Source organism: Zootoca vivipara, chromosome 1, assembly GCF_963506605.1.
Source record: "Zootoca vivipara chromosome 1, rZooViv1.1, whole genome shotgun sequence".
Lineage (NCBI taxonomy): Eukaryota > Metazoa > Chordata > Lepidosauria > Squamata > Lacertidae > Zootoca > Zootoca vivipara.
Window position 1 is genome coordinate 113,812,430 of NC_083276.1, and position 26,037 is coordinate 113,838,466.

At 40.1% G+C, this 26,037-nt stretch overlaps 1 protein-coding gene across 50 annotated transcripts in view; it reads left to right on the forward strand.

Moving 5' to 3' along the window:
• The window catches only part of TTN (titin), a 307,843-nt gene that overhangs the window by 137,899 nt on the left and 143,907 nt on the right, over positions 1–26,037 (forward strand). For 32 of the 50 annotated variants that reach the window (XM_035133990.2, XM_035134229.2, XM_035134116.2 and 29 more), the window contains 36 exons: positions 766–870; positions 1,912–2,070; positions 3,222–3,275; positions 3,739–3,822; positions 4,352–4,417; positions 4,732–4,812; positions 5,280–5,363; positions 6,167–6,250; positions 6,566–6,640; positions 7,914–7,997; positions 8,171–8,476; positions 10,284–10,370; positions 10,562–10,639; positions 10,961–11,038; positions 11,457–11,540; positions 11,969–12,049; positions 12,229–12,309; positions 13,526–13,609; positions 14,001–14,075; positions 14,239–14,313; positions 14,556–14,630; positions 14,959–15,042; positions 15,531–15,869; positions 16,171–16,254; positions 17,055–17,132; positions 17,351–17,434; positions 17,594–17,677; positions 18,171–18,254; positions 18,917–19,000; positions 19,115–19,195; positions 19,640–19,726; positions 19,917–19,997; positions 22,302–22,394; positions 22,540–24,051; positions 25,244–25,327; positions 25,682–25,756. In XM_035133990.2, the coding sequence (XP_034989881.2) occupies positions 766–870; positions 1,912–2,070; positions 3,222–3,275; positions 3,739–3,822; positions 4,352–4,417; positions 4,732–4,812; positions 5,280–5,363; positions 6,167–6,250; positions 6,566–6,640; positions 7,914–7,997; positions 8,171–8,476; positions 10,284–10,370; positions 10,562–10,639; positions 10,961–11,038; positions 11,457–11,540; positions 11,969–12,049; positions 12,229–12,309; positions 13,526–13,609; positions 14,001–14,075; positions 14,239–14,313; positions 14,556–14,630; positions 14,959–15,042; positions 15,531–15,869; positions 16,171–16,254; positions 17,055–17,132; positions 17,351–17,434; positions 17,594–17,677; positions 18,171–18,254; positions 18,917–19,000; positions 19,115–19,195; positions 19,640–19,726; positions 19,917–19,997; positions 22,302–22,394; positions 22,540–24,051; positions 25,244–25,327; positions 25,682–25,756 (4,914 nt within the window). The remainder of the gene's footprint in view (positions 1–765; positions 871–1,911; positions 2,071–3,221; positions 3,276–3,738; positions 3,823–4,351; positions 4,418–4,731; positions 4,813–5,279; positions 5,364–6,166; positions 6,251–6,565; positions 6,641–7,913; positions 7,998–8,170; positions 8,477–10,283; positions 10,371–10,561; positions 10,640–10,960; positions 11,039–11,456; positions 11,541–11,968; positions 12,050–12,228; positions 12,310–13,525; positions 13,610–14,000; positions 14,076–14,238; positions 14,314–14,555; positions 14,631–14,958; positions 15,043–15,530; positions 15,870–16,170; positions 16,255–17,054; positions 17,133–17,350; positions 17,435–17,593; positions 17,678–18,170; positions 18,255–18,916; positions 19,001–19,114; positions 19,196–19,639; positions 19,727–19,916; positions 19,998–22,301; positions 22,395–22,539; positions 24,052–25,243; positions 25,328–25,681; positions 25,757–26,037) is intronic. The other 18 variants (XM_035134051.2, XM_035134164.2, XM_035134366.2 and 15 more) reach the window with 16 other exon arrangements.

Sequence of the window (26,037 nt, forward strand, 5' to 3'; positions counted from 1 at the left end):
TTGCCGATCAGAAGGTTGGCGGTTCGACTCCCCACGACAGGGTGAGCTCTTGTTGCTTTGTCCCAGCTCCTGCCAGCCTAGCAGTTTGAAAGCACGCCAGTGGAAGGAGATAAATAGGTACCGCCACGGCGGGAAGGTAAACGGCGTTTCCGTGCACTCTGGTTTCCGTTGCGCCAGAAGCAGTTTAGTCAGGCTGGCCACATGGCCCGGAATAGCTGTCTGTGGACAAATGCCTGCTCCCTCGGCCTGAAAAGGGAGATGAATGCCGCAACCCCATAGTCGCCTTTGACTGGACTTAACTGTCCAGGGGTCCTTTACCTTTACCTCCTTGGGCATTTTTGCCTTGCTGGGGTGGATGCTTAGATGGGTGGATAATAAAGCGGGGTTTGCTGAGTATGTGTACAAACTGACCTACTGTCAAATTTGCATTAGTTCCTCTCTCCATATTTGCCCCTGGGCCTGTGCACCACTGATATGTGTCCCCCGGAAGGTTGCCCCAAAGAGAAGGCAGCCCTCACGCTGAAAAAGCTTCCCCATCCCTGTCATGAGGCGAGGATTTGCTTATGTTTGTTCTGCAGTTCTGTATTAGCTTTACTTTGTATGTTGCATAGTAAAGAACAGTATGTAGTTTCCTTGTCACTATGTAGTTTACTTGTCCATTTTGCAGTTGTTAGTTGTACCAAGTGTTCAGACAAACATCCTCGGTTATGAGTCAGGAATCTGAATATCCCCATTAAAACTCAATGCGTTTAATGTCTTTTAAAGTGCCTGAGGTGTCTAAGAGAGCTGTTCTAGAAGAGAAAATATTTGTTTCAGAAGAAAAAGTATCTGTTGCCATTTCTAAAAGAATGGAAGCTCCACCACCTGAAGGTATATTTGCAAATAATTAGAATTGTGAGGAATTTAACTGTTTTCAGATGCTTTTTGTTGTCGCCGCTCTTCACTGCTCTTCCCTGTTAACATCTGCCATTACAGTTTTGTGTTTGTGTGTCTCTGGACATTCGTATAACATCTGAAACCCAGGCTAGATCCTCAGAGGAAATGTCTTTTCTCAGATCCAATTCCATGATTACCCAGATTTTCAATAGCATTTATTATTTATCCACTACATTTTATCCCACTCTTCTTCCAAGAATCTCATGCCCCCCCCCTTTCATTTTGCTTTTGCAACAACCTAGTGAGATGAGTTAAGCTGGGAGATAGTGATTGGTCTAGTCACCCAGTGAGATTCATGGCTGAGCCCCCCATTCTAATCAGACATACCTATATAATGGTGACAGAAGTAAATATTGCACAAAGTCTTACAGAACACCTTGTACAAGTGAAGGAGCTCCTATGGAACTGGGGTAGATTTTGTCATTCAACATTCTTCCACTAAGTCAGAAGGAGTTCAACTATGCTTGGAAAAGGTTTTCTTCTAAATGAAGATCACCTTTGGATCTAACCTATTATCCTTTCAACCTTCCATACTCTGCGGAAAGATGTCATGATTTAGGGGCAAGGGTACACAGTGTAAGACCCATAGGACACCTGTAGTGTGACATGGGTTTCCCTACATAAAACTCCACCTGATTTTTCTTGTAAGAATCTGTCCCCTGATAGTCATCACATGGCACAATGCAGGATTCCATAGATCAGGAGACCTTAGCAAGTTATCTAGACCCTTGCAGTAGCTAACTTTGATGTAGATACTTTGCTATTAATTCTCTTATGTACCTGTTGCAATGGGAAAAGATCAAAGAACCCTAGAATTGCAGTTGCTATGATTGTGTGTTTCTGTGTATGCAAATCAGTTCATGTCCTTTGTATATGCCTGTTTGTAGTAATTACAGTCACCTGGCAAGGGTGTTTATAGGACATCTAACCCCACAGCAAAATTTAAAAAATAACCCATCTTTAAAATATTAACAGTGGAAGAATGGCCTGAAGAGGTGGAGGAGGAGGAAGAAGTGGAAGAAGCAGAAATTTATGAAAGAGAGGAGGAGATTTCTTATGAAAGGGAGGAGGAAATTTCTTATGAGAGAGAGGAGATCTCTTATGAGAGAGAGGAGGAGATTTCTGAAGTAACAGGTATGCCTCAATTCAACAGCCAGCAGCAAATCTTGCTATAGTATAATATCTGCCATTATATCCTTTGGGTTGAATTGAACGTAATTATTTAATGCCCTTTTGAAATTAAGCCAATCATTTGCTGCTTATGATATGATTTACTTTGTTCAGAACCCAAACAAAGGTTTAAAAGAGTAGATTTAAGAGTACATACACTTTTTCTTTTCTTATTTTTTCCATCATTCTTATTTTCACATGAAAATACAGAAATAAACCCAAGTGTCCTGTTCTCAAATGTACAAATATAGGCAGAGCACTGCAAGCCAATTTGTGTAAGAAAAAGAGATTCCTGCATCAACACAGATAACACAGATTATTTAGGGTGGCTCAACTTTCAGAGCCTCATCACTCTCTCAAGAAAGCTGGAACCACCAGAAACAGACAGAAAAAGAACTACATATTTGAAGGAGATAATATTTATTTATTTATTTATTTATTCTTTAATTCATACGATTTATTACTTGCTTTTCATTATAAAATAATTCCAAATATTAGCCACCTTCATATTAGCCACCTAGCGCTAAACAAAACAGAAGTACATGAAATCTAACTTACCTAAAGCCATTGCTCCAAGAGCTATGGAATTAAAGGATGTGATCTAATACCCCATTTCATACGGCTGCCCCCCATTTATTGCACAAACCATTGAGACAGGCCCTTTCATGGGTGTGATTTTTTTTTCAAGGAAGTTGAGATATGTCATCTCTTGCTGAAGTCCCTGTGGATGTTTACATTGACTTCAATAGGAACTGGGAAGTAATCTACTCCTAGAACTCACTTTTTTTTTCCTATGAAATGATCAGGAGAGAGAGTATGGCCTCAGTTGAGAGGAAAGTAGGGATGGGGAACCTATGGCCCTCCAGAGCTTGTTGGACTCCCAACAACCCCAGCTAGCATAGCCAATGGTTAGGAATTACAGGAGTTGTAGCCCAGCAATATCTGTCCCTGGAGTAAACCGACCTGCACATGTACTAGGAGTAACATGAAAGTAAATATATGTGATCCTATCACTGAGTGTTTGTAAGAGTTGTGGCTTTCTTTTTTTGTTAATTGTATCAACATGTGCATGTCAACTGTTCAACTATACCTTCTGAATATCTTTACATTAACAGAAGAGGCCTACTACGCAGAGGAGACAGTGCATGAAGAAGTCCCACCAGTTAAAGGTATACCGGCAACTCTTTGGTATTAAAGTATCAACTCTTCAATATAGATGTTTAACAGCTGTCTGACCCATGCTTGTTACTATTGTATTTGTGCTTGTATTTTGCTGTTGTTGTTGTAGTGCTCAAAGTATTACGAACTATCTTTTTTGACTGGCAAGGACCTGTTTGCAAATTCCTGTGCCTTTCTCAATTGAAATAACTCTAATTGCCAGCAATGGATGGGCCATTTTGCTTTCATATAACACCTTGTGTATCTTTTTATTCTGCTCTGCAGAGATGAGTATATCTGTGTGTGTGTGTGTGTGTGTGTGTGTTTTTCTGTGTGTGTATATAAAACAGAATTAGCATCTGAACATTTCAACTGAATTTTTCACTGAAATATGGATTCATTTCCTTATTTTTCCATACTGTTTGAATAACATGCACAACGAACATAACTGATACTTAAATATTCTTCCTGAAGTGCCTGAGGTTCGGAAGAAACCTGAACCAGAAAAGAAAGTACCAGTTGCTGTTCCCAAGAAAGTGGAAGCCCCCCCAGCTAGAGGTATACATATAGACTGCTTTTTTCACTTAAGCAAAATTAGGGTTGGCATACGTCCAGATTTTCTCGGACATTACCGGGATTTCAAAGGCTCAACAACTTTGGGGTTTGTCTAAAAAAGCTCAACAACTTTCGGGGTGCCCTGGTTTTTACTTTTTGAAATATGGCAACCCTAGGCAAAATGCTTTTTCTTTTTTGTCGTCTGTCATCTAAACTATTTGAGTTGATGTTAATCTCTTTTGCATTAAGTGTGAGGAATTGCTTGCCTCTAAGCGATCTAGCTGTGCATTTACTCTGTGAAATGTATGTATTGTAAGTCCTTAATGTGCTTTCCTATTGATGTTAAAATCACTCCAACGTTATAAAATTATGTAAAAAAAAATTACTTTAAAAAAGCTTTATTTAAACATTTGAATATTACAAAACAAAACAAGAGAGAAAAAGCCAACAGTTCAAAACAAACAATATATATTCAGTATATTCAAACAAACTTAAAGAAAAAGGAAAAAAACCTTTTCCCCCTTTTTTTAAGTGGCCAAGAAAGCTCCTCCTGAGGAACGGGCACCACCTAAAGCAAAAGAACCGCCAACACCAAAAGGTAACACACACAAAATCATGTCAGTAATGTGTTTTGTCTAGATAGCGTCATGTATATATTTTGTTGCTCCATTTCACATAAGAATTATCTGGGTTTTATGCACATTGATCTCTTGAGGGACTGTCACCTCTTTCAATCTTCTTTCAGTAATGTTGTCAGTTCCTCAGTCTCTTTTACTGTCTCATTCATGTTTTATGTATGGTAAATAATGAATCAGTATTTTTAAATGGAACTGGATTGTATTCAAAATATATTCCTGCCATTCTGAGATGGAACCACATGGAATATTCCTACCTTTGTTTGTTGTTTTTAAGTGACCGAAGTACACAAGAAAAAGGTTGTCACTGAAGAAAAAGTAACAGTCACTAAGAAGGAGGAGGCTCCACCAAAAAGAGGTATATAGAGTTTTAAATTCTGTGGAATTTATATATGTATCTTAAGATTCCTTGGGAACTAAAGAACTGCACAGCAAACGCAAGAAACACAGGGGACTCAGTCCTCAACTATCTCCCTCCATGATGCACAGCAAGCCACTTTTGAAACCTAATGAACTTTCAAAGGCTATTTGAGATATAGCATGGGAGAGCAATATAGCAGGGGGAGAAAGAATTTATTGTTCAAACAAAAATAGTTGACATAAACCTTTTCTTTTAGCATGTCTGTTTCTTTAGGCATGCCAAAGGTAACTCTTTGCATCCCATATTTTGCCCTAGTGGTCTCATTATGTTAAATAGTCTGCGTTTCCTTTCCTTGTTTTATGTACAATGTCAAGATCTCTGTACCTTGAATCATTTTGTTACCTGATTATATTTGTCACATGTACGTGATTTAAGTCACCTGAAAATATATAATATCTTTAAAGTCCCAGCTGTGCCAAAGAAAGCCGTGCCGGAGGAGAAAGTCCCCGTTCCGGTTCCCAAGAAAGCAGCGGCACCACCTGCTAAAGGTACACCTGCTTCTCTGACTCTGCAAGAGGGCTTTTGAATAGATCAGAAACAGGCACCCGCTGGAGTTGTGAACCAGCTGCTTCTGATAAGGAAAAAGTAAACTTGACTAAATTTCACAGAAATGTTCTGCTCTGTCTCAAAACAGAGACACTTGAGACACTTGAAACGCTGGTGTTAATGAATTCCTGTAGGCACTTTGCCTCCACAACTTCGAGCAGCTGGCCTTTGCTGATCTGCAGCAGTTCATTGTATTGACTGTGTAGTGTGTAAGGTCTTTTGCAATATTGTTTTTATGTGGGTAAAACTGCCATGTGCTTTAGATCTCCTATGGCATTCTTGTTTTGTGAGACATTTCTCTGTCACTGTTAAAAGCTGTCCTGAATCTTAATGTCCTTCTTGAAAGTTTTCTGCCGTGTACACTCTTTTGGACCTTTTTTTAAAGAAAGAAAGAAAGAAAATGGTTTCATAAATATTATTTCTGTTTAAAAATCTGCAGTGAATATTTTACATTATGATGCCTTTGGATAAGAAATAACTATTTCTGTTCTTGAAAAAGAGCAAATTCCATAAACCAAAAGCAGGCCAGTTAATTATCTAAGTGTGTTGACAAGTTTTTGCTAAATGTATGTCTGCTTAATATTATGTTGTCATGTTGGTCTCCTGTATTAGAAAATCTTGAGATATCAAATGTCTATGAAGTTTTCTTTGTCTATAATCCTCTTACAAGACCACCAACAGCAGCACTTCAGAGAGAGGGTTTTAAATTCACAACGTGGTTTTCTTACATTTCCTATCTTTCAAGTGCCAGAAGTTCCAAAGACAGTTGTCTCAGAAGAAAAAATATCTATTGCTGTCCCCAAAAGGAAAGCAGCCCCTCCAGAAAAAGGTATACAAGCTTTGAAGTAAACTAAATTAAAGTACAAGTGGTTAATGTGCTAACAACCTGCCTATTAATTCTCATATCCAACCCTAAGTTATTAAGGAAATTCTTTTTTCTGCTCCAAATACATTTGAGAGGATATTGCTTTGGGCACTCCCCTCCCCCAATTTATTTATTTTATTTAAACCTAGAAGGCTTGTCTTAAAAGTTAACATTTGTTTTGCAACTGCTTGATCAATCTTATCAAAATTCCCGTTGTCTGACTCAAATAGTTTTTCCCATAAGAAATGCTAAAGTTCAATACTGTGTCTTTAATAACAGTTGTGGAAGAGCACTGGGGGTATTCGGAAGAAATGTCTGTTTCTCTTCATACAGAGGAGGAAGTTTCATATACAGGTATGAACTCAACCAGGGTAGGGGAACAGGAATCCTAACCAATTCACCGTATAGATTAATGGCAGGGTGAGAATGTAAAATGAGCCTACTAGATCAGGCTAATGGCCCATCTAGTCTAGCATCCCGTTTTCACAATGCATGAGATGCCTTTGGGAAGAATGTGGATATCATTCTTTTATATTAAAATGAGGTGTATCTAAAGGTGTTCGACAAATCCTTTAGAGGCTTCCATCAGCCAAACGGTGAGGAAAAGTGATTTTCGCCAAACCCCTCTTGCTCTCACAGCTCCCATCCCTCTGCTCCACAAATGTGCTCTGTGGGAGGTGGCATGGAGGGTGTAGAGGGGAAGGCAATTTGGTGAAAACTGATGTTTCCTTCCCTGTTCTGCTGACAGAAACCTCCACATTCTGAAAACAACGACCACCTCCTCCTGTCGGTGGAGGTACATCTTTGGAAACAACCCAATCTGTCTTTTTCTTACATTAGCAGAACTATTAGTTCTAGAACTAAACCAGTGCAAATCCTTAATTCACTAAAGAAGTTCACTGATATAAAGCAGTGGTGCAGGATAGTATTCATGTAAGAATTACTGAGGGTGTTCAACTTCATTCATGATGAGGCAAAAAAGAAGCAGTTTGTTGGCCTAAAACCACAGCTAACAGTTGACTTTTGGTTGGTTGGCTTCCCCCCACCCTCCAACAGAGTAAATTTCACAGGTTGTATCAATTGTTGGTTTGTTTGTTCATTTTTGGCTTGGATGACTGCTACAGTTGTCACATCCCATAAAGCTGAAGGCTTCAATCTTCCCACATAATCTCTTCTAGAATGTTCTTCAAAATGTCAGTAACCTAGAAAGAGACTTAGCATAATACCCACTTAATGTAATCAGACTTTCAATGACTTGCACCCCTTTGATTTACCATAGCAGCTTGCAATGAAAGTCCCTATGTGCTATCTTGAAAAATCCTATAGATTACTGTCTAGAGTATTTTTAAGTAATAGCCCCTGAACAAATGGGCAGCTTTCCAATATGTTAGACGTATAGACTCCACTGATCCTAACAACAAAAGGGTGTATATGCACTACACCAGTAAGAAGACGGATGTATAAAGAGTATACCTGCAACTATGTGTTAGCCACATCTTGTCCAAATGTTTGTTTATCTGTCTGGCAGCATAAATGCTTGTTTCTGTCAAATATCTTGCTGCTCTTTATGGCCTTCTGTACCTTTACCATCAAAGCTCTGAAACATAAATATACTGTGTCTTTAAAGTTCCCGAAGAACCTGAGAGAATTCCCACAAAACAGAAAATGCCCATATCAATTGCTGCTAAAGTGAAGAAACCTCCAGCTAAAGGTAAATTTAATATTGTGCCAATGTGTGCTCTTTGTGTGCCATAAGTGTATAGTGTCTGCTACTGTATATCTGAGTGTCCTAGTCCTAGCTTGATTCTTTCATTGCAATGAAATTTGGTTCTTAGTATGCATTAATGCGTTAGCTAAGACTCTTGAAAATTCGTATTTTTAAAGTGCCCGAAGTCCGTAAGACCGTTATTCGAAAAGAAATCGTTCATGTGGAAGTTCCCCAATATGAAGAGGAGGAAGAGGCTCCCCAATATGAAGAGGAGGAAGTCACACAATATGAGGAGGAGGAAGTCACACAATATGAGAAAGAAGTCTCTCATTATGAGGAGGAAGTCACCCAATATGAGGAAGAAGTCACCCAATATGAGGAGGAAGTACCTCAATATGAAGAGGAGGAAGTTCCTCATTATGAAGAAGTTCCTGAGTATGAGGAAGAGGAAGAAGTGTCTCCTCCACCTCCTCCAGCTAAAGGTAAAATCCCAGTTTACAAGCGCATTACAAAAAAGGATCTTTTTAAAAAAAAAAAAAAAGCTCTTGGTTTGGCTTTGGCTTTTGCTCGCTTGGTTATTTATTTGGTTTTTGCTTTCAGTTCATTTTGCTTTCAGTTCATTTTGCTCTCCTTTCTTATGAGATGTGTGTGGTGCAGCTCATGTTGCAAGTAGAAATAGCTATAGTTCAATTAGAGAATATCCCAGAAACACTGGGCTTGTCCGCACTAGGCAGTGTCTTTAGTCCTAGCAAAACTCTCAGGAGTATATTTCATTTCCACCCAGGCTTCTCCAAGTTGAATAAAATGCCAATCCAGCAAGCTAGTTGTGTGCCAAAACCCTGTGACACCACAGTTCCCAGGGAGTAAATAACCAGAGAAGAAAGCAGCATATAGTTTTGGGGTAAAATAGATTACAAATATATAATAATTACAAATTATTACAAATATAATAATAATTTATTTTTTATACCCCGCGCATCTGGCTGGGTTTCCCCAGCCACTCTGGGTGGCTTCCAACAGAAAAAAATAAAATAATCTATTAAACATTAAAACAGGGCTGCCTTCATATGCCTCCCTAAACAGGGCTGCCTTCATATGTCTTCTAAAAATCTGGTAGCTGTTTTTCTCTTTGACATCTGATGGGAGGGCGTTCCACAGGGCGGGTGCCACTACCGAGAAAGCCCTCTGTTTGGTTCCCTGCAACTCGGCTTCTTGCAATGAGGGAACCGCCAGAAGGCCCTCGGTACTGGACCTCAGTGTCCGGGCAGAACGATGGGGGTGGAGACGCTCCTTCAGGTATACTGGACCGAGGCCATTTAGGGCTTTAAAGGGTAGCACCAACACTTTGAATTGAGCTCAGAAACGTACTGGGAGCCAATTAATAGAACATCTGATAGCATTGACCTACGACCTATGCTCTACTGAATAGTGAGATCAGGAAGAAAATGTCTAGCATCTGATAGTATCCCCATGTTCTTGCATTGCCAACCAGCCCTCTCCATGTGCCGGGCAATATATCTTAACCATAGAGGAGATGGGACATTTCTCCTCCATGACCTTCCCTTAAATAACTTATCTTTGAATCTCTGATTTTGAATTACTCTCCCCTCCCAGCACCAGTGCCCCCATCTGTGGAAGGAGTGTGGCTTTGTGGTAAAACATCTGCTTTGAATGTAGAAGGTCCCAGTTTCAATCCCTGGCATTGCCAGGTAGGACTAAGAATTCCCCGTTTGTCATTATACAGTCATACCTTGGAAGTTGAATGGAATGCGTTCCAGAAGCCCATTTGACTTCCAAAACATTTGGAAACCAAAGTGTGGCTTCTGATTGGCTGCAAGAGCTTCGTGGAGCCAATCAGAAGCCACGAAGCTCCTGCAGCCAATTGGAAGCTGCAGAAGCCCCATCAGATGTTTGGCTTCCAAAAATAGTTCACAAACAGGAGCAGTCACTTCCGGGTTTGCAGCATTCAGGAGCCAAAACGCCCATGGTGTTTGGGATCCAAGGTATGACTGTAATTGACAAGGAGCTAGATGGACCAATGGTCTGGCTTGATTATTTTAAAAAGCTATGTATGCCCCATTTCACACTATTCAGGAAGGAGCCCCAACACTCTGGAGAGGACTCTCAGGGGATGCAAGTGGCTGTAAGGAGGAAGAGGGAGCAAGCAACTTTCCTTAAGTTAACTTAGCTTTGGAGGGGGGGGGTCATGTCATAGTGTTGCAATACAGCTGTGTTCTTATGGTGCGTCTTGGTGCATCCATTCTTTTAAATACAATCCTATCCTTCAAGTGCCTGAGGTACCGAAGAAACCCATCCCTGAGAAAAAGGCTCCTCCTGCACCTGTCCCCAAGAAGAAGGAAGCTCCTCCAGCAAAAGGTACATCATCTCTTCATTTGGTGTCCTCAAACTCTTGCTTTCAGTTCATTAAGTTTGTTGGCTCAGTGGTGTTCGTGGGCTGGGGATCAACTGTAGACATATCACTAGCAGTGCCCTTTGTCGACTCTCTGTTTTAATGTGCTGTGTGAATGGTGTGCTGTCCTCAACAATCTCTTGCCCTATCTTTAAAGTGCCTGAGGTGCCAAAGAAACCCGTCCCGGAAGAAAAGGTTCCGGTTCCTAAACGAAAAGAAGCCCCACCAGCTAAAGGTAAATCAGTGTGAGGCTTGCCCTGTGCAAATAAACTTACCTATTAGGCTACAACTAGGCTGTTAATTGCAATGATGTACTTACATTTTCCTGTTGTGTTGATGTTGTGTCTCGACACACTTTGGGCATATTTATGTGGTATTATTGTCGTGCAAACTGAAAACAATAACCTTTAATGCTGTTAAATGTAAATTCTTGTTTATTTTATTCAACAACAAAAAATCTTCTTGGTCAATGTCTTCTTGTGTTTTGTGTCACTGTTCTCCATCTTCTTTTGGAAACCAAATTCTATGCTCAAAGTACTGTCTCTTTCCATTGAAGTGCCTGAAGTGCCCAAGAAAGTGGTCCCTGAAGAGAAAGTACCTGCTCCTAAAAAAGTGGAAGCTCCTCCCGCTAAAGGTATCGTCCCCTTGTTCACCTGGTCATCCTTTTAAACCAGGGTTTCCCCAAACTTGGGTTTCCAGCTGGTTTTTTGGACTACAATGCCCATCATCCCTGACCACTTGTTCTGCTAGCTCAGGATGATGGGCGTTGTAATCCAAAAACAACTGGTGTCTCAAGTTTGGGAAGCCCTGTTGTAAGCAATTAACCTGCTACATTACACAGCAGGGCTGCAGTTTGTTGTACCTCTCCCTGGGTGGTCAATACCACGAAAGGTGGGCTTGTAAATATAAATATTAAAGAAACACTATATCAGTGAGGAAAACCCCTTGCCCTTGTGGCTCAGATGCAGCACATTCTTCTTTTAGTTCTTTTGCTTTGTGATGTCTCAATACTGGAAGGAATAAAATCAATCTGAAAATTAATCTTTTTTAAGTGCCGGCCGTGCCGAAAAAAGCCGTGCCAGAAGAGAAAGTGCCTGTTGCGGTCCCCAAAAAACCAGAGCCTGCTCCACCTAAAGGTATCTGAAATAATATTTGAAAGATATAGCTTATACATACATGTGTTAGTGCTTTGCCCATGGTTTAACATAGAGATAAAAGGTAAAGGTACCCTTGATCGTTAGGTCCAGCCGTGGACGACTCTGGAGTTGCGTACTCATCTTGCTCTATAGGCCAATGGAGCTGGCATTTGTCTGCAGACAGCTTCCAGGTCATGTGGCCAGCATGACTAAGCCACTTCTGGCGAACCAGAGCAGCGCACGATATGTGCAGAATATTGCAGCAAGCAATATTAACCATGCAGAAGCAACAAGATGTGTAGATTTACAACCACAGACACACCCACCCGAGATATCAGTGGCTTTTATGTTTTGTCTTCTGCTCCATCTGTTCTTTCTTTTTTGTGATACAATGTGCATACAAAGTCTGTTTCTTGGTGTCTTTAAAGTGCCTGAGATACCCAAGAAAGCTGTGTCTGAAGCAAAGGTGCCTCTCACTGTGCCCAAAAAACCAGAACCACCAGCTAAAGGTATACCAACCCAATCATAATCAGTCTTCTTGATCTCATGTGTTTCTTTAATCTTAGAAGTGATGCCTGTGTATGTCAAATATAGTTGTTGTCCCTTGCCTGTCAGCTCTTTCTATTTCTGTCTCTTTCTTTGTCACAACAAACCCATAAATCACATTCTTCAAATTAAATCTTTGAAGTGCCGCACATACCAAAGGAGCCTGTCCCAGAAGAAGCACCTGTTTATATACCTGAAGAAGAGGAAGCTATACCTGAAAAAGGTACATCAGCTCACCATCATTATCCTTATCAAAGACCTCTTTTAAAAATAAGAGCAATCATATGATCTGTGTCTTTTGCTTTATGTTCTCTAAAAGTCATGCAATCTGATCTTATGCATGTTTACTCAGGAATAAATTCTGCTAGGCTTACCAAACTCTGGGCAAGCAGAGTTTTGCTCATTCAGTGGGACTTCCCTTCCCCCCTTTTCCCATGCAACCCCCCCCATCTGCTCAAATAGTCCCCTGACTTCCATATGTGAATTTTGAGGGTGCACAGAGGGGCACTGCAGGTGGGAGGAAACAACAGGAAAGTTCCATTGGGTAATCAGTAAAACAGCATTGGAGACAATGAACTATTCCTCCCAAGTGAATGGGCCATAGGACTGCAGACATACTTTTAATTGCAACCTAAATACTTCTCTTTCTTGATCTTGTATCATGCTGTAATTTTCTTTATAACACCTCTGAAAATAATTTTACAAACCTTTTTTTCTAAAGACATAAATAATAGCACTTAACTATTTAAAGATAACTGTTTCTAAGTAAAGATATTTGCATAGCCATACTCAAGAGGTGCACCATCCGATGTCGGAGGCAAACCATGTAAACTGGTTTTGGAGAAGACATTGGGTAGGTATCCGAGATCAACCAGCCTGCCTGCTGGTTGTTGATAGTTGGGTCAAGAGGTCACGCCCCGACACACATCAAGTGTGATACTACCCGCCAGGCCACCTCTCAACGGGGTGCTATGGTCCATTGGCCTCCATGTGACCTCTGAGCAGCAATATCCCTTCCCAAACCCCTTTAACAGGGTACCCAGCTGTAAAAAGCTCCAGACCCGATTCCTTAACCTTAACTCATGATCTGATTTGGTATAATGACACTTCTTTCAACACTGTGGGATTTACTCCTAAGTAAACATGAAGAGGATTGCTGTGCATTGTTTAGTTATCATGAACAGAGGCCCACATACTGTTTTGCAAATTGTTTTGGAAACTCCGCAAAATTTCAAATGTAGTGTGTGATATGCCATGGCTGCTGTTCCGAGAGGAATAGGCACAAATTCTGTTATGCAAAGCAAATTCATGGATTGTGGCCTATGCTGTGACCTGTGTTTGTGCTCCCTGCCCTGCCCCAACCCCAGCGTGAGCTATGTTTCTCTTTCCGAAGTGGATTAAAAATCAAAATTCTTAATCCGGAAAATATGTGTTTAAAGTCCCAGAAATGCCAAAGAAAGTCATCCCAGAAAAGAGAGTCCCTGCAGCTGTTCCCAAAAAAGTGGAGCCTCCTCCTGCAAAAGGTACATTAACATATACAAAGAATTAGTGTATGTTTTCTTCAGTTGTACTAACAACCTGACCTTCCAGAAGATAAAAGAAACTTCTTGTTTGCCAGTGAATTCAGGGGGATTTAAACTGTGTGCAGGAAATATTTCAACATGTGTATAGCGCAACATGTTTGTCCTGTGTCACTTTTGTCTGTTTGGCATGTATGGAAAAGTGCTTCCCGGCGAATAATGTCTATTGAGTTCTTGAATTGCTGAAGTGCTCGTTTTGCTAATTTCTTGCTTTTTTGTACACCACTTCCTGTTCTTGGTGCTTCTTGGTGTTATGTTAGCACTGAGGATTATTGTTATTCTAATTTTTAAAACAACAATATTCTCAAAACACTATCGTGCTTTTTTTTTAAAGTGGCTGAGGTTCCTAAACCCGTCCCTGAAGAGAAAGTGCTCATTCCCAAAAAGGTGCCGTCTCCTCCAGCAAAAGGTATAGCCATATATCAAAACCAGAATGCTTTTAGTATTTACTTTAAGTATAGAAATTATCGTTATGTCTAGGAGCACTGAAACACATAGCTAACAATGCTGTGAAGTCTTATATGTTTGTGTGTGTGTGGCGGCTTTAAATTGAGTCTATGCTGTCTTTAAAGTGCCTGAGGTTCCTAAGCCTGTTCTGGAGGAAAAAGTCCCTGCTGCCAAAAAGATGCCAGCTCCTCCCAAAAAAGGTATATCCAATCTTTAAAACAGCGTGCAATTTTTATTTTTATTTTGTCCATACACTGATAACCATTTGTATTAATTAATTAGCTATTAAAGTGGGGTTGCTGTAATGTCATACCTGATGTTCACTTTTGGGAATATGGCAAAGTTTGTCTGAATAGATAGCTCTTAAACGTTGCAATGTCATATGTGTTTGTCCGCGTTGGCTCGAGACCAAATTCTTAAAATGACTCAATATTCTTTAAAGTGCCTGAAGTTCCCAAACCTGTCCCAGAAGAGAAAGTCCCTGTTCCTAAAAAGGTGGCAGCTCCTCCAGAGAAAGGTATATCCATAAATCTATACATATAGATACGTAAGATGATAACATTCACCATGCCATTAACCAGTCACTTTGTTGTTGTTCTCCCATGACGTTTGAACTTGAACCTACTAAACAATGCCATCCTATACAGTTCGACTCAGAAATAAGTCCCATTGGGATCTATAGGACTGGTGCCCAGGGAAATAAGTATAGGATTGCATCCTAAATCAGCGTAGTGATTTGTGTCATCTTGTATGTCTCTGTGTTGCTTGTGATCTTGTAGTTTGACTGATATTGTGCAATATAAAAAATTTAAAAACGCTAAAGTAGCGGTGTCGTGTCTTTAAAGTGCCTGAGGTACCCAAGAAAGTTGTCCCTGAAAAGAAGGTACCAACTGCTCCTCCTAAAAAAGTAGAGGCTCCACCTGCAAAAGGTACACCTCTTCTTATCTGTGTTAAAATGTTCTTCTTTCATATTACTAATTATATGTGTTTTCTCACAGACTGTCAAATATACATTAGTAACTTCTTGCATTCATTTTTATTCATGTTTTATGAATTATGTGGTTTTTGTATACTTGGTAAACAATTTAAAAATGCCTACCTAAAACAGCACTGCATTTTTTAATATCTCTCAGGGAAAAAAATCTGCTGTTAAATCAAAGAAAATTCTTCCACCTAATTTTGTTTCTGTGCATCTCTAAATATCTTGCAAAGAGAATTTATCATTAATCTTTTCTAACATCTTCTAGTCTATTACTATCAGCTAATAGCATTACAGGTATCATTTTTTTTTACTTTTAAAAACCCTTCTTGTAATTATTTGATAACTTTGGGTGGTTTTCTTTCTATGTTTGCTTTGTATGCTTATTATGCACTAGCAAGTCTTTGAAATAATGAAAAATTAATGCTATCTTTAAAGTGCCTGTGGTACCTAAGAAACCCATCCCTGAAGAACAGGTCACTGTCGAAAAATACTTCTATGAAGAATATGAGAAATATGAGACATACGAGAAGACTGAGGAGTTTCTTCAGGTAGAAGAGGGTGAAGAACCTGAAGAATATGAGGAAGCCCCAGAACCTGAAAGATATGAAGAAGCTCCAGAAGAACCTGAAGTCGAGCAATACGAGGAAGCTCCAGAAGAATTTGAACAGTATGAAGAAGCTCCAGAACCGGAGGAACTTGAGTACTATGAAGAGGTTCGGGAGACAAAGGAGATTGAAGAATATGAGGAAGTGTATGAGGTTCCACCAGCAATAGGTATATTAATCATTTTTTTGTTGTCTGTTGCTGCCCTGAGATTGAACATTCTTTTGCATGCCCAAATTTCCCCTCCCAAAAAAATCCACCCCAGTGTTCCCTGCTTTTGTGCTTACAAGGGTTCCCAGAGTGGGTCAAACCAACTTTGCTGTTGTTACTGAAGAGTTCAAAAGCTCACGATGGGCATATCCTCTTTTAATGATTAGAGACTTCTTCTGTAATTGTAATTACAGTCTTCTGAATTTGGTGATTTGGTTTCTTTGTAAATAACTAAAAACTCCTCCGTAAAATGTTTTTCAAGTGCCTGAGGTGCCTAAAAGAGCCATTGCTGAAGAAAAAGTAAAAGTTGCTGTGCCTAAAAAAGAGGAAGCTCCACCAGCTAAAGGTACATAAAGCTGCGGAATCTGTTCCTTTGTGTACCCTGAAAAATCAGATGCCCTTATGGGTGACCATTGCCCTTACATTTCAGTTTTCGCTAGCTGTTAAGATCACAGATAGGACATTAATTTTAATATGTCACTATGGCTTGTATCCATTGTTAGTCATAGTTATAACAGACCCAATGAAATTAAAGGTCATGACTAACATAGGCCCATTAATTTCACTGTGTCTGCTCTGAGTTGGATACAAATCTGTCTAAGGGCATGAGCTATGTACACGTCTGATAGCTTTTCCTCAGTTCTGTTAAGCCAATGCCCAGCCAGCTAGCGAGGAACTCCCCCAGCTTGCGCCTCTGATTGGTCAATGTGAACCTGGCTTTGCTGGGCAAAAAGTTGCACCCATGGCCATGACAACTGGGGGGAATTCCCCATCAGCCGGCAACCATGTGTGTTCAGCTGCCAGGGGAGGAGACCTTCCGGAGTGGCTTTTCAGAGGAAGAATGGGGCTTGAGAGAGGGTATAGTTGGGTTGTGGTTCCAAACCACCTAAGTTTCATTACGTTTAGTGGAACAGTTTCCCATATATGTATGCAACTAGATAAGAGAAGGCAGATCAATATAGCTAACAAACTAGGATAGATAATTTTTTTACTTCTCTGTCAAACTTTGCCCCTTTGCGTCTCTGTCGTTTTTAAAACCCCTTTCTGTCATTTTGTGTGGCATTTTAAGTCTGTTTTGTTTATTCTTGCACTTGATTCATAATTCAAAGAACGACAAATTCTTAAAAGAAATGCGTGTTTTTAAAGTGCCCGCAGCAAAAAAGAAGCCAGAAGAAAAAGTACCTCTTGCTGTTCCTAAGAAAGAAGTGACTCCGCCACCTAAAGGTACATTCACTCTTCGCTATCTTGTGTATCTTTCATCTTCTCTCTGTGTATTTTGTATAAATGTGTTGTACACCTTCATTTGGTATGTTGTGTTTGTTCTGTATGTGTACGTATTCGTGATGTGTCCTTGTGTTTTGTGTTCCCTTCTTTTGTAATTATGTATATAGCATTCATCCAAGATTCAAAAATAACTAAACAAAAGTATTGTATCTTTAAAGTGCCTGAGATACCTAAGAAAGCTGTTCCTGAAGAAAAAGTGCCTAAGACTGTTCCCAAAAGAAAAGAGCCTTCACCAACTAAAGGTAGATTCAGTAGTAAGACAGAAAGAATGTTGACATTCCTGCGTTCTCGTCTTTGGTGTTATCACTAACGCCTCAGAAGAGAACTTTCAGCAATGCGCACATTATTTTAGAAGTGTGTATTTCTCCAAATAAGCTTGAGTACATGCTCTATCTTTAAAGTGCCTGCCATTCCCAAGAGAGCCGTCCCTGAAGAAAAAGTATCCGTCACTACCTATGAAGCAGAAGAACCTGCCACAGTAAAAGGTAGATGGAATTTTGAATAGGCAAGAACAACAAAAAAGTATATCTCCATCAGTATAGTTGCATGACCAGTGTGCTTAGATCACAGCAGTAAGGCCCTTAGCTGCTCTTGGCACAAGTGTATCATAAATCCTATGAAACCTGGAAAAAACATTTTCATTTACAAAAATCTGTTGACTAGGTTGACAACAGCTGTGATTGGAAGATGTCCTAAATAAAGTGATGGCATTTATTGTATAAAGGAAAAAAGGTATAGCTGACATTAGAAAATGTATTTTATCGGCCAGGCCACTTTATTAAATTTAAATTGCTCATTATCCCCTTCTTTCCTGCATAGGAAACCATTAAAATGATATTCTGCCCCTGAAGTATTTAAAATGGAAAAAAGAATTTGTTTAGTTATTCTTTTCTCTGTGTTATTGTTGTCTTGTGTTTAAAGATGTTATAACTTTTTATAAAAAAACCACCAACTAAAAGAAAACTAATATCTTTAAAGCTCCTGCAGTTCATGAGAAAACATTCATGGAAGAAAAAGTTACATATATTATCTCCAGAGAAAAGGAAGGTGCTGCAGTTGAAGGTACACCAGAGTTTTATTCAATTTGCAAAATAACTAAGCTTGAAAAGCTCGGTTAAACAATTTAATTGGCACTGAAAATAGTAAGAGGTGTCTGATTTTGTAGACTTTATTATATCAAACACCTTATCATGTTGTGTTTTGCTTAATCAAAATGTCATGATTTAAAATATTATTGTCCACATGTTTTGGCCTAAGGACATATTGCAGTGAAGTAGCAGGTCTTATGGTCCAATGGTGGGATTCTGGCTCCAGTGCTGAAGCTCCTTTGCAAAGCTTCCTATCAATCATTTGACCTGCCCAGTCTGAAACAAATGCACTTGGCCAAACATAGACATAAAGGAAGGAATCTGAGTTGTTAGCATGCGGAGCAGAGCCTGTTGTCTCTGTGTCAAGAAGAGCATAGTAATGCAGCTGCTGTGGCAAAAACCACTGTTTCTGCTGTTAACCATTTCACTTTTAGAAGACAAAAGAAACAACATAGCTGTCAGAGAGCAAATCATAAATGAGTTGTGCTTCTTTAGCTCTAGGATTATTCCTGTTTTAACTTCGTTTGTTTTCTTGATCTGCTGGTCTTCACTGTGTGCTGTTTTTTTTTTGTTTTTTTCTAACCTGTCCTTTGCGTGTCCTTTTGAAACGTCTCAAATATACTAATATCTTTAAAGTGCTTGAACTGGAAGAGGAAGCTGTCCCAGAAGAAACGGCTCCCATTGGTGTCCCTATAAAACAGAAAGCTCCGCCCATTAAAGGTACATACACCACCTCTTCCGCTAACTTCCAAAAGCAAGCAATTCGTCTGTTCTTTTTGACTTATGTGTGACATAATTGTATACATACTCAAAAATAAACTAATATCTTTAAAGTGCCTCCAGCGGCAAAGAAAGCTGTGCCAGAGAAGAAGAAACCTACTCCAGTACCTAAAGAAGAGGCACCACCCGTCAAAGGTAACACACTTCTAGTTACAACTGCAATGAAATGATACATTTCGCCATTTTATTTCCCCGCCTGCTATTCTCTTATATAATTCAGTGTTGTGCAATTTAGGCTAATTTCTTGCCAAATTAATTACAAATTATTCCATGCAATTTTAGGGGGAATAATTAGATGGGATAAAATTCAGATCACCTGTACAAGAAATTTGAATAGGAATAGGAATATTGCTTTTCATCTAGAATCGCTGCTCTTGCAAAGCAGAGACAAATGCAGAAGGCTCAATTGGCCATAAGGAAATGTTTTGTCGCTGTAATTCTATCATGGAAGATACGTGTCAAATTCTTCCAAGATCATTGAATTATGTGTGTGTGTGTCCTGTTGTTTTGTCTGTGGTCTGCAATAACCTCTTATTTTAAAATGCCCACGTTTCTAAAAAAAGACTAATATCTTTAAAGCACCTGAGATTCGAGAAAAGGCTGTTTCACAAGAAATAATTCCTACTCCATCGGTCTCAAAAGAATTGGAACCTCCGGCAGCTAAAGGTACATCAGCCATTCGATGAAAGTGATAATGAATTAGCAAATTTCAAGGCATTTAAATGTGCCATAATAGCTCATTGTCATAAATTTCAGGGTGTTGTGTGCCAACGTCAATAACTGTTTATTTAGTTTGTCTGTTTCTTTGTGTTTCACAACTTTTTTAATTTAATGCCGCAAACTAATATCTTTAAAGTGCCTGTGATTCGAAAGAAAGCCATTTCGGAGGAACAAGTAACAGTTCAAGTATCTAGGAAAGAAGCTACACACTACGAAGGTACATAATCCTTTAATTAGAATGTTTTATCTAAAAGTCTTCTAACTTGTCATTGCTTTATGTTACAGAGCCCAAGCCCAGGTTGTCATGTATACTAAAGGTGTTTATGGCCATTTGATTGGCCATCCACACCCCATTCATATTACTAATTGGATAGACTTTAAGTAAATTCATTTTCAAATACAGCAATAGACACACATGGGGAATTGTTTCAAGGTTTAGAAATTATTTAGGCTGCCTTTTTCGTGTGTCTCAGATGTAGCCTAATAAAAACCATTCTCATAAAGCATTAAGGGAGAAAAATGAAAACTTGGGTGAAAAATAAAATAGCATAAGATCCAGTTAATGATAGAACAGTTCAGTAGCAATGAAAAACTTTTTTCAGAACTTAACTGAAGATTGGAATAACTGGAAACCAGAAAGGCGGATAACTTAGATTTTAATTAGATTAGACCAGGCACCCCCAAAATTAGGCCCTCCAGATGTTTTGGACTACAATTCCCATCATCCCTGACCACTGGTCCTGTTAGCTAGGGATCATGGGAGTTGTAGGCCAAAACATCTGGAGGGCCGCAGTTTGGGGATGCCTGGATTAGACCAACTGGCTTCAGTGGGACCAAACTTTATAACTAGTGAGACGAACCATAAAAGTATGACTAGTGCTCAGTTGATGGATGAGCCTTAACTTGCCCTGGTAGACACATGAGAGCAGAAAAATAACCAGACTGTACAATGGTGATAAAATCAGGCCCAATTCTTATTGACAGCTGCAGACAGGGTAAAGGTTGGCATGGCATTGGGTCCCAGGATCAGTTCCTTATTCCACAAGCACCATGTTGATGGAATGAATCCACTGAGTTTGGCACAGTCCAAACCTGTTCAGTGGGAGTTGGCCAGTGTTGAACCTTGTCATGGTGCACGCCAAGCAAGGAAGGTCTCACTGGGCAACCAGGGTGCAGATTCCGATCAGGCAAATACCCTGACATCGAACTTGGGGGTGATGTGATCAATTCTCTCCTCAGGCCCCTTATGTTGATCTTGCCCAATGCCATTTCCACTCCCATTCAAACAACATTCCTCTCCCTAACAAAGGAAGACCATAATTTCATTGAGGGAAACGTGAAAAAACCCCAACCAAGCGCCAATCAGGCTCAGAGAGAGAGAAAATCCTTAACAGCCCTGAGCGACCCAAAATTGCCCAGTGAAGGCTCTGACCCAAGGGTGGGTGGGCAGAAAGCTCTCTAGGCAAAATGGTCTGAGCTCCAGGGGTGAGCAGTCTTATATAGGCTTTCCTCTCCCCTTTGCAAGGGCTCATGGGACAGCTTTTCCCATGAACTCATTACACAAATAAGATACTGGGGGAAACCTTACCCAGTGTTTTGCTGCAATCTATGGGCCACAGCACCACCGGCAAAGGTATCCCATTCCTATTGGACACGGAACAAGGCTGACAACTATATCCTGTTTACCCTATTAGCTCCAACATGTCTTATTATGCTTGGAAGGAAGTGCCTTATCTTCTCCAGCTGAAACACAGATTGGTCTTCCACTGAGGTTCAAATCAGATGCGATAGGAGAAGACCTCAAAACGCATTTTAAGCATACCCACCCACCCCAAGAATCCTGGGAACTGCAGTTTGTTAAATGTTCTGAGAATTGTAGGTCTGTGAAGAGTAAACCTCAGTTCTCGGGATTCTTTAGCGGGGATGCTTTAAATGTGCATTGTGTAAGCAGCCTTAGCTTGACCCGAATGTGCCAAATCATGTATAATGCAGGAAGTGGAACCTATTAAAGGACCAAAAAGGACACATGGCTATAGGGAACTCCTGTGGTTTACCTCATTGTAGTCCATCACTTTGGGCACTCTTCTCCCAGCTAGGCTCACTTCTGGTACCAGAGCCCATGTGGGGTAAAAAAGGAGTTCCAGCAAAAAATGTTTAGGGACTTTTGGAGTGCAGAAGGGGCATATTTCAGAACCTTTCATTCCTCCACCCCCTTTGCTCTTAACAACAGGCACCCTACTTTATATGTGATTGTAGCAAACCTAGATTTAAGCAAATAATTGTGCTGAACTCCTATCTGATTTCAGCCTAAGCATCTCTAATTAGCAGAGCACAAGGTTCGAATTACTGAACCTTGAAGAGGGCCTGCTTCTGTGACTAAATGAAACGTATAAGATTATTCCACAATAAATACGGCTTGGCTCTCTGTTTGTTGCTCATAGTCTTTGGCTATGTCTTTTTTTGTCCTATGCTTTTCACAAGTATGATTTTGCATGTCTCAAAGAAAACTAATATCTTTAAGATACAGAAACATATGAGGAAATGCTTCTAGAAGAAAAAGAAGAACGGTATCCTGCCGCCATTACTAGGAAACGTGAGGTTGCACCTCCCAAAGGTACATTCTCTCTTCGAGGAAACCGTAAAGCTACCAAAGTCACAAAAGTGACATATTTTCATTATTTCGCTCTTGCTCAGTTTGATGCTACTATTTGCATTTTGTGGTTTAAAAATTCTTACAAGGGAATTGATTTTATTTAAAGTGTCTGAGGTGCCCAGAAAAGGAGTGGCAGAAGAGAAGATATCCATTGCAAAGCATGAAAAAACAGAATTAGTTTCCGTACATAAGAAAGCAGAACGTACTGAAGTATCTCAAATAACGCAGCCTCAAACCCCAGAAAGAAAGACAGTTGCTCGTAAACCCACAAAACCAGAATCTGTTGCTGTATCAAAGCCAGCAGAGCCTGAGGTGCCAAAACAGAAGCCACTTGTTGCCAAACCCAGAAAACCACAACCCATTGTAGAGCCTGAAGTGCAAGAAGAGGAGATAGATATTGCTGAACCTGAGGAACCCATACGTGTTGCAGTTTATGAGACAGTCGAACCTCATGAAAAGAAGAAGGTCATTGCTAAACCTAAAAAAGCAGAGCCTGTTGCGATGCTTAAAACAGTAGAGTCAAAGCAGGAGATAGCTGTTGTCAAACCCAGAAAACCAGAACCTCTTGTGGAGCTTGAAACGGAAGAGCCTGGGGTGCCAGAAAAGAAGCTATTCATTGCTAAACCTAAAAAAACAAAACCTGGTGTGGTTCCTAAAACAACAGAGCCTCCAGTGCAAGAAGACAAGATGGCTGTCTCCAAACCTAGGAAACCAGAACCTGTTGGGTTTCCTCAAACAGTAGAGCCTGAAATGGAAGAAGAGGAGATAGATATCGCGGAACCAAAACCTGTTGGAGATAGATATGAGGAACCAAAACCTGTTGTAGTTCTTGAGACGGTAGAACCTCATGTACCAAAAAAGAAGACAGCTGTTGCCAAACCTAAAAAACCAGAACCAATTATGGTGTCCAAAATAGTGGAGCCTCAAGTGCCAAAACAGAAGGTAGCTGTCACCAAACCCAGAAAACTACAACCTGCTTTGGTGCCTGACATAGAAGGGCCTGAAGAAGAAGAAAAGAAAGCAACCATTGCTAAACCTAAAAAAACAGATCTTGGTGTCATGCCTAAAACAGCAGAGCCTGAAGACAAGATGACTGTTGTCAAACCCAGAAAACTGGAATTCATTGTCATGCCTCAGATGGCAGAACCTGAGCTAGAGGAAGAGACAGATATTGTTGAACCTGAGAAACTGAAACCTGTTGCTGTTCTTGAGTCAGCAGGACCTCGCGTGCCAGAAATGGAGATAGCCGCTGGTAAACCTAAAAAACCAGAACTTATTGCAGTGCCTAAAACAGTAACGCTTCCAGTGGCAAAACAGAAGATGGCTGTCACCAAACCCAGAGAACCGGAAGTTGCCATGGTGCTTGAAACAGCAAAGCCCAAAGTGGAAGAAGAAAAGAGAGCAAAATCCAGGGAGCCAGAACCTACAGTGGTACCTGAAACAGTTTGGTGGCAAGAGCCAGAGGAAAAGGCAGCTGTTTCCAAACCCAGAAAACCAGAGCCTGCTGTTGTATTTGAAGCAGCAGAGGCTGAAATACCAGAAGAGACTGTGATGGTTGCTAAACCTAAAAAACAAGGCCCTTATGCTGTGCCTGCAACAGAGCCTCCACCATTAAAAGGTAGACGTCATTCCCAAAGGGAAAAGACACTCTTGGCTTAAGAAATGTTTGTCTTGTTTGTGTGTGGGGGGGGAATCTTCTTTGTTTCATGTTAGCTTATAAATTTTGTACGGGCAACTTTTCTTGTCATACGTAAATATGAATGTGCCAAATTAATGTCAATGTTTGGTGTCAAGTCTTTACGGTCTTGCTGTTATTTATCTTTATTGTGGCTTCTTCAGTTCGTACAATTAACACAATCTAATATCTTTATTGAAGTATCTGGTTTATCCAAGAAACCTGTTCTAGAAAAGTGCTGACAGAAAGCAAAAAAACAGAAGCTCTGCTGGGTAAGAAAGAAAGTAAAAAAGAAGAAGTTATCTCTTCTTGTTTCCTAATAATCTTGTGTCCTAAAAAGTTCCCATGCTGATTTTTTTTTCAGAAATAGGAATATCATTTGCATAGGCATCCTTCCCTTTATAAACAAATACAACGCAATACATCATAAAACATGAGGTCAGATGCCAGGTTGAAAGGGGAAGTGCTAATTATGATAATAATAATAATAATTATTAATAATAATAAGAAGAAGAAGAAGAAGAAACATACCCAAACCACTGTCAGGAAAATAAAAAAATTCCTTCAGTAGCACCTTAAAGACCAACTAAGTTTTTATTTTGGTATGAGCTTTCGTGTGCATGCACACTTCTTCAGATAACTGTCAGGAAGGTAGCAGCAGTGGGAGTAATCTTACAAAACAGATATTATCAGAAGGTGTTTTGAAATCTTTCAAATGTTCAGTTGAGTTCAACCGTTTCCATCAGCCCATAAAAGATAACTACTTATATATATGAATGAAGGACCTGTATAGAGGGGAATTTTTATCCTAGTGCCTTCTCTTCAGTCGCTTGAATGATTTGTTCAGATTTGCCCCTTCGACAGCTAATATTCAGCAACAACTGACATTCTGGTGCTTGTTCATACGCCAACTATGTATGTTTTGAGAAAAGGTCTATGTCTATACAATGTAAAGGGGAGCCTCTTGCTTTCAACTGAATACCCACCCGTGTGATTTTAATGCCAATATTGTCCATGTCGTTCCATGTCCATGTGCCATGTTCTGTCTGTTGGGAATAAATCTGTTTCACTTCTTCATGCCGTGTTATAAACCATTTTCAGTTCTTCAAAGTAAAATGTACTAATATCTTTAAAGTTCCCGAGATGCCCAAGAAGGCTGTGCCAGAAGAGAAAATATCTGTTGCAGTGCCTAAAAAACCAGAACCTCCACCTGCTAAAGGTATATATACCTCAGTCTTGGTGCCCTTCATTCTGACCAAAAGAAATGGGTTATGGGTTCGATTCCCCCCACCCCCGTTTATACTTCTGCATTCTATGCTTACTCTTATTCAAAAAACTGACTTCATTTCTCAATAGGAAACGTTCAGATAGGTTTTGGTTACAATTCAAAGAGTTATGGATACAAAACCCCATCGATTTCAATGGAACTTACTTGTCCCCTGGACTGTGACTGCTTAATATTTACCACTAACCTTCCTGAAATTCCTCTAAAGGCGCCTCTTTCTTCCTGACACTTTTGCCTACATTTTAACAAACTGAAACGTAACAGGAAATGATGCTGTTTCTTTTAAAGTGCCTGAGGTACCCACAAAAGTTGTCCCGGAAAAGAAGGTGCCAGCTGCTGTTCCAGAAGCACCGCCAGCTAAAGGTAACTTCCCATTCGGCAGAAAGCAGCAGTGGGTTAGGGCTGGTCCAGGAGGATAAGCATTGGCCTGGTTTGCATGACATGGTAAGAACAAACCTCAGCTACAGCTCGTGGTTAGTGAGCAGACCACTTAACAGTGAGTCTGGGCTCCAGCAATACACTAAACTAAACTTTGATTGAGCTCAGCACAGTGTAATATTAAAAAAAGACTATGCAGGAGCAAAGTGGTTGCAAGCTGGTGATTGAAAGCCTGCGCTTTTGCACAATTCTGGTAAGCCATAGCT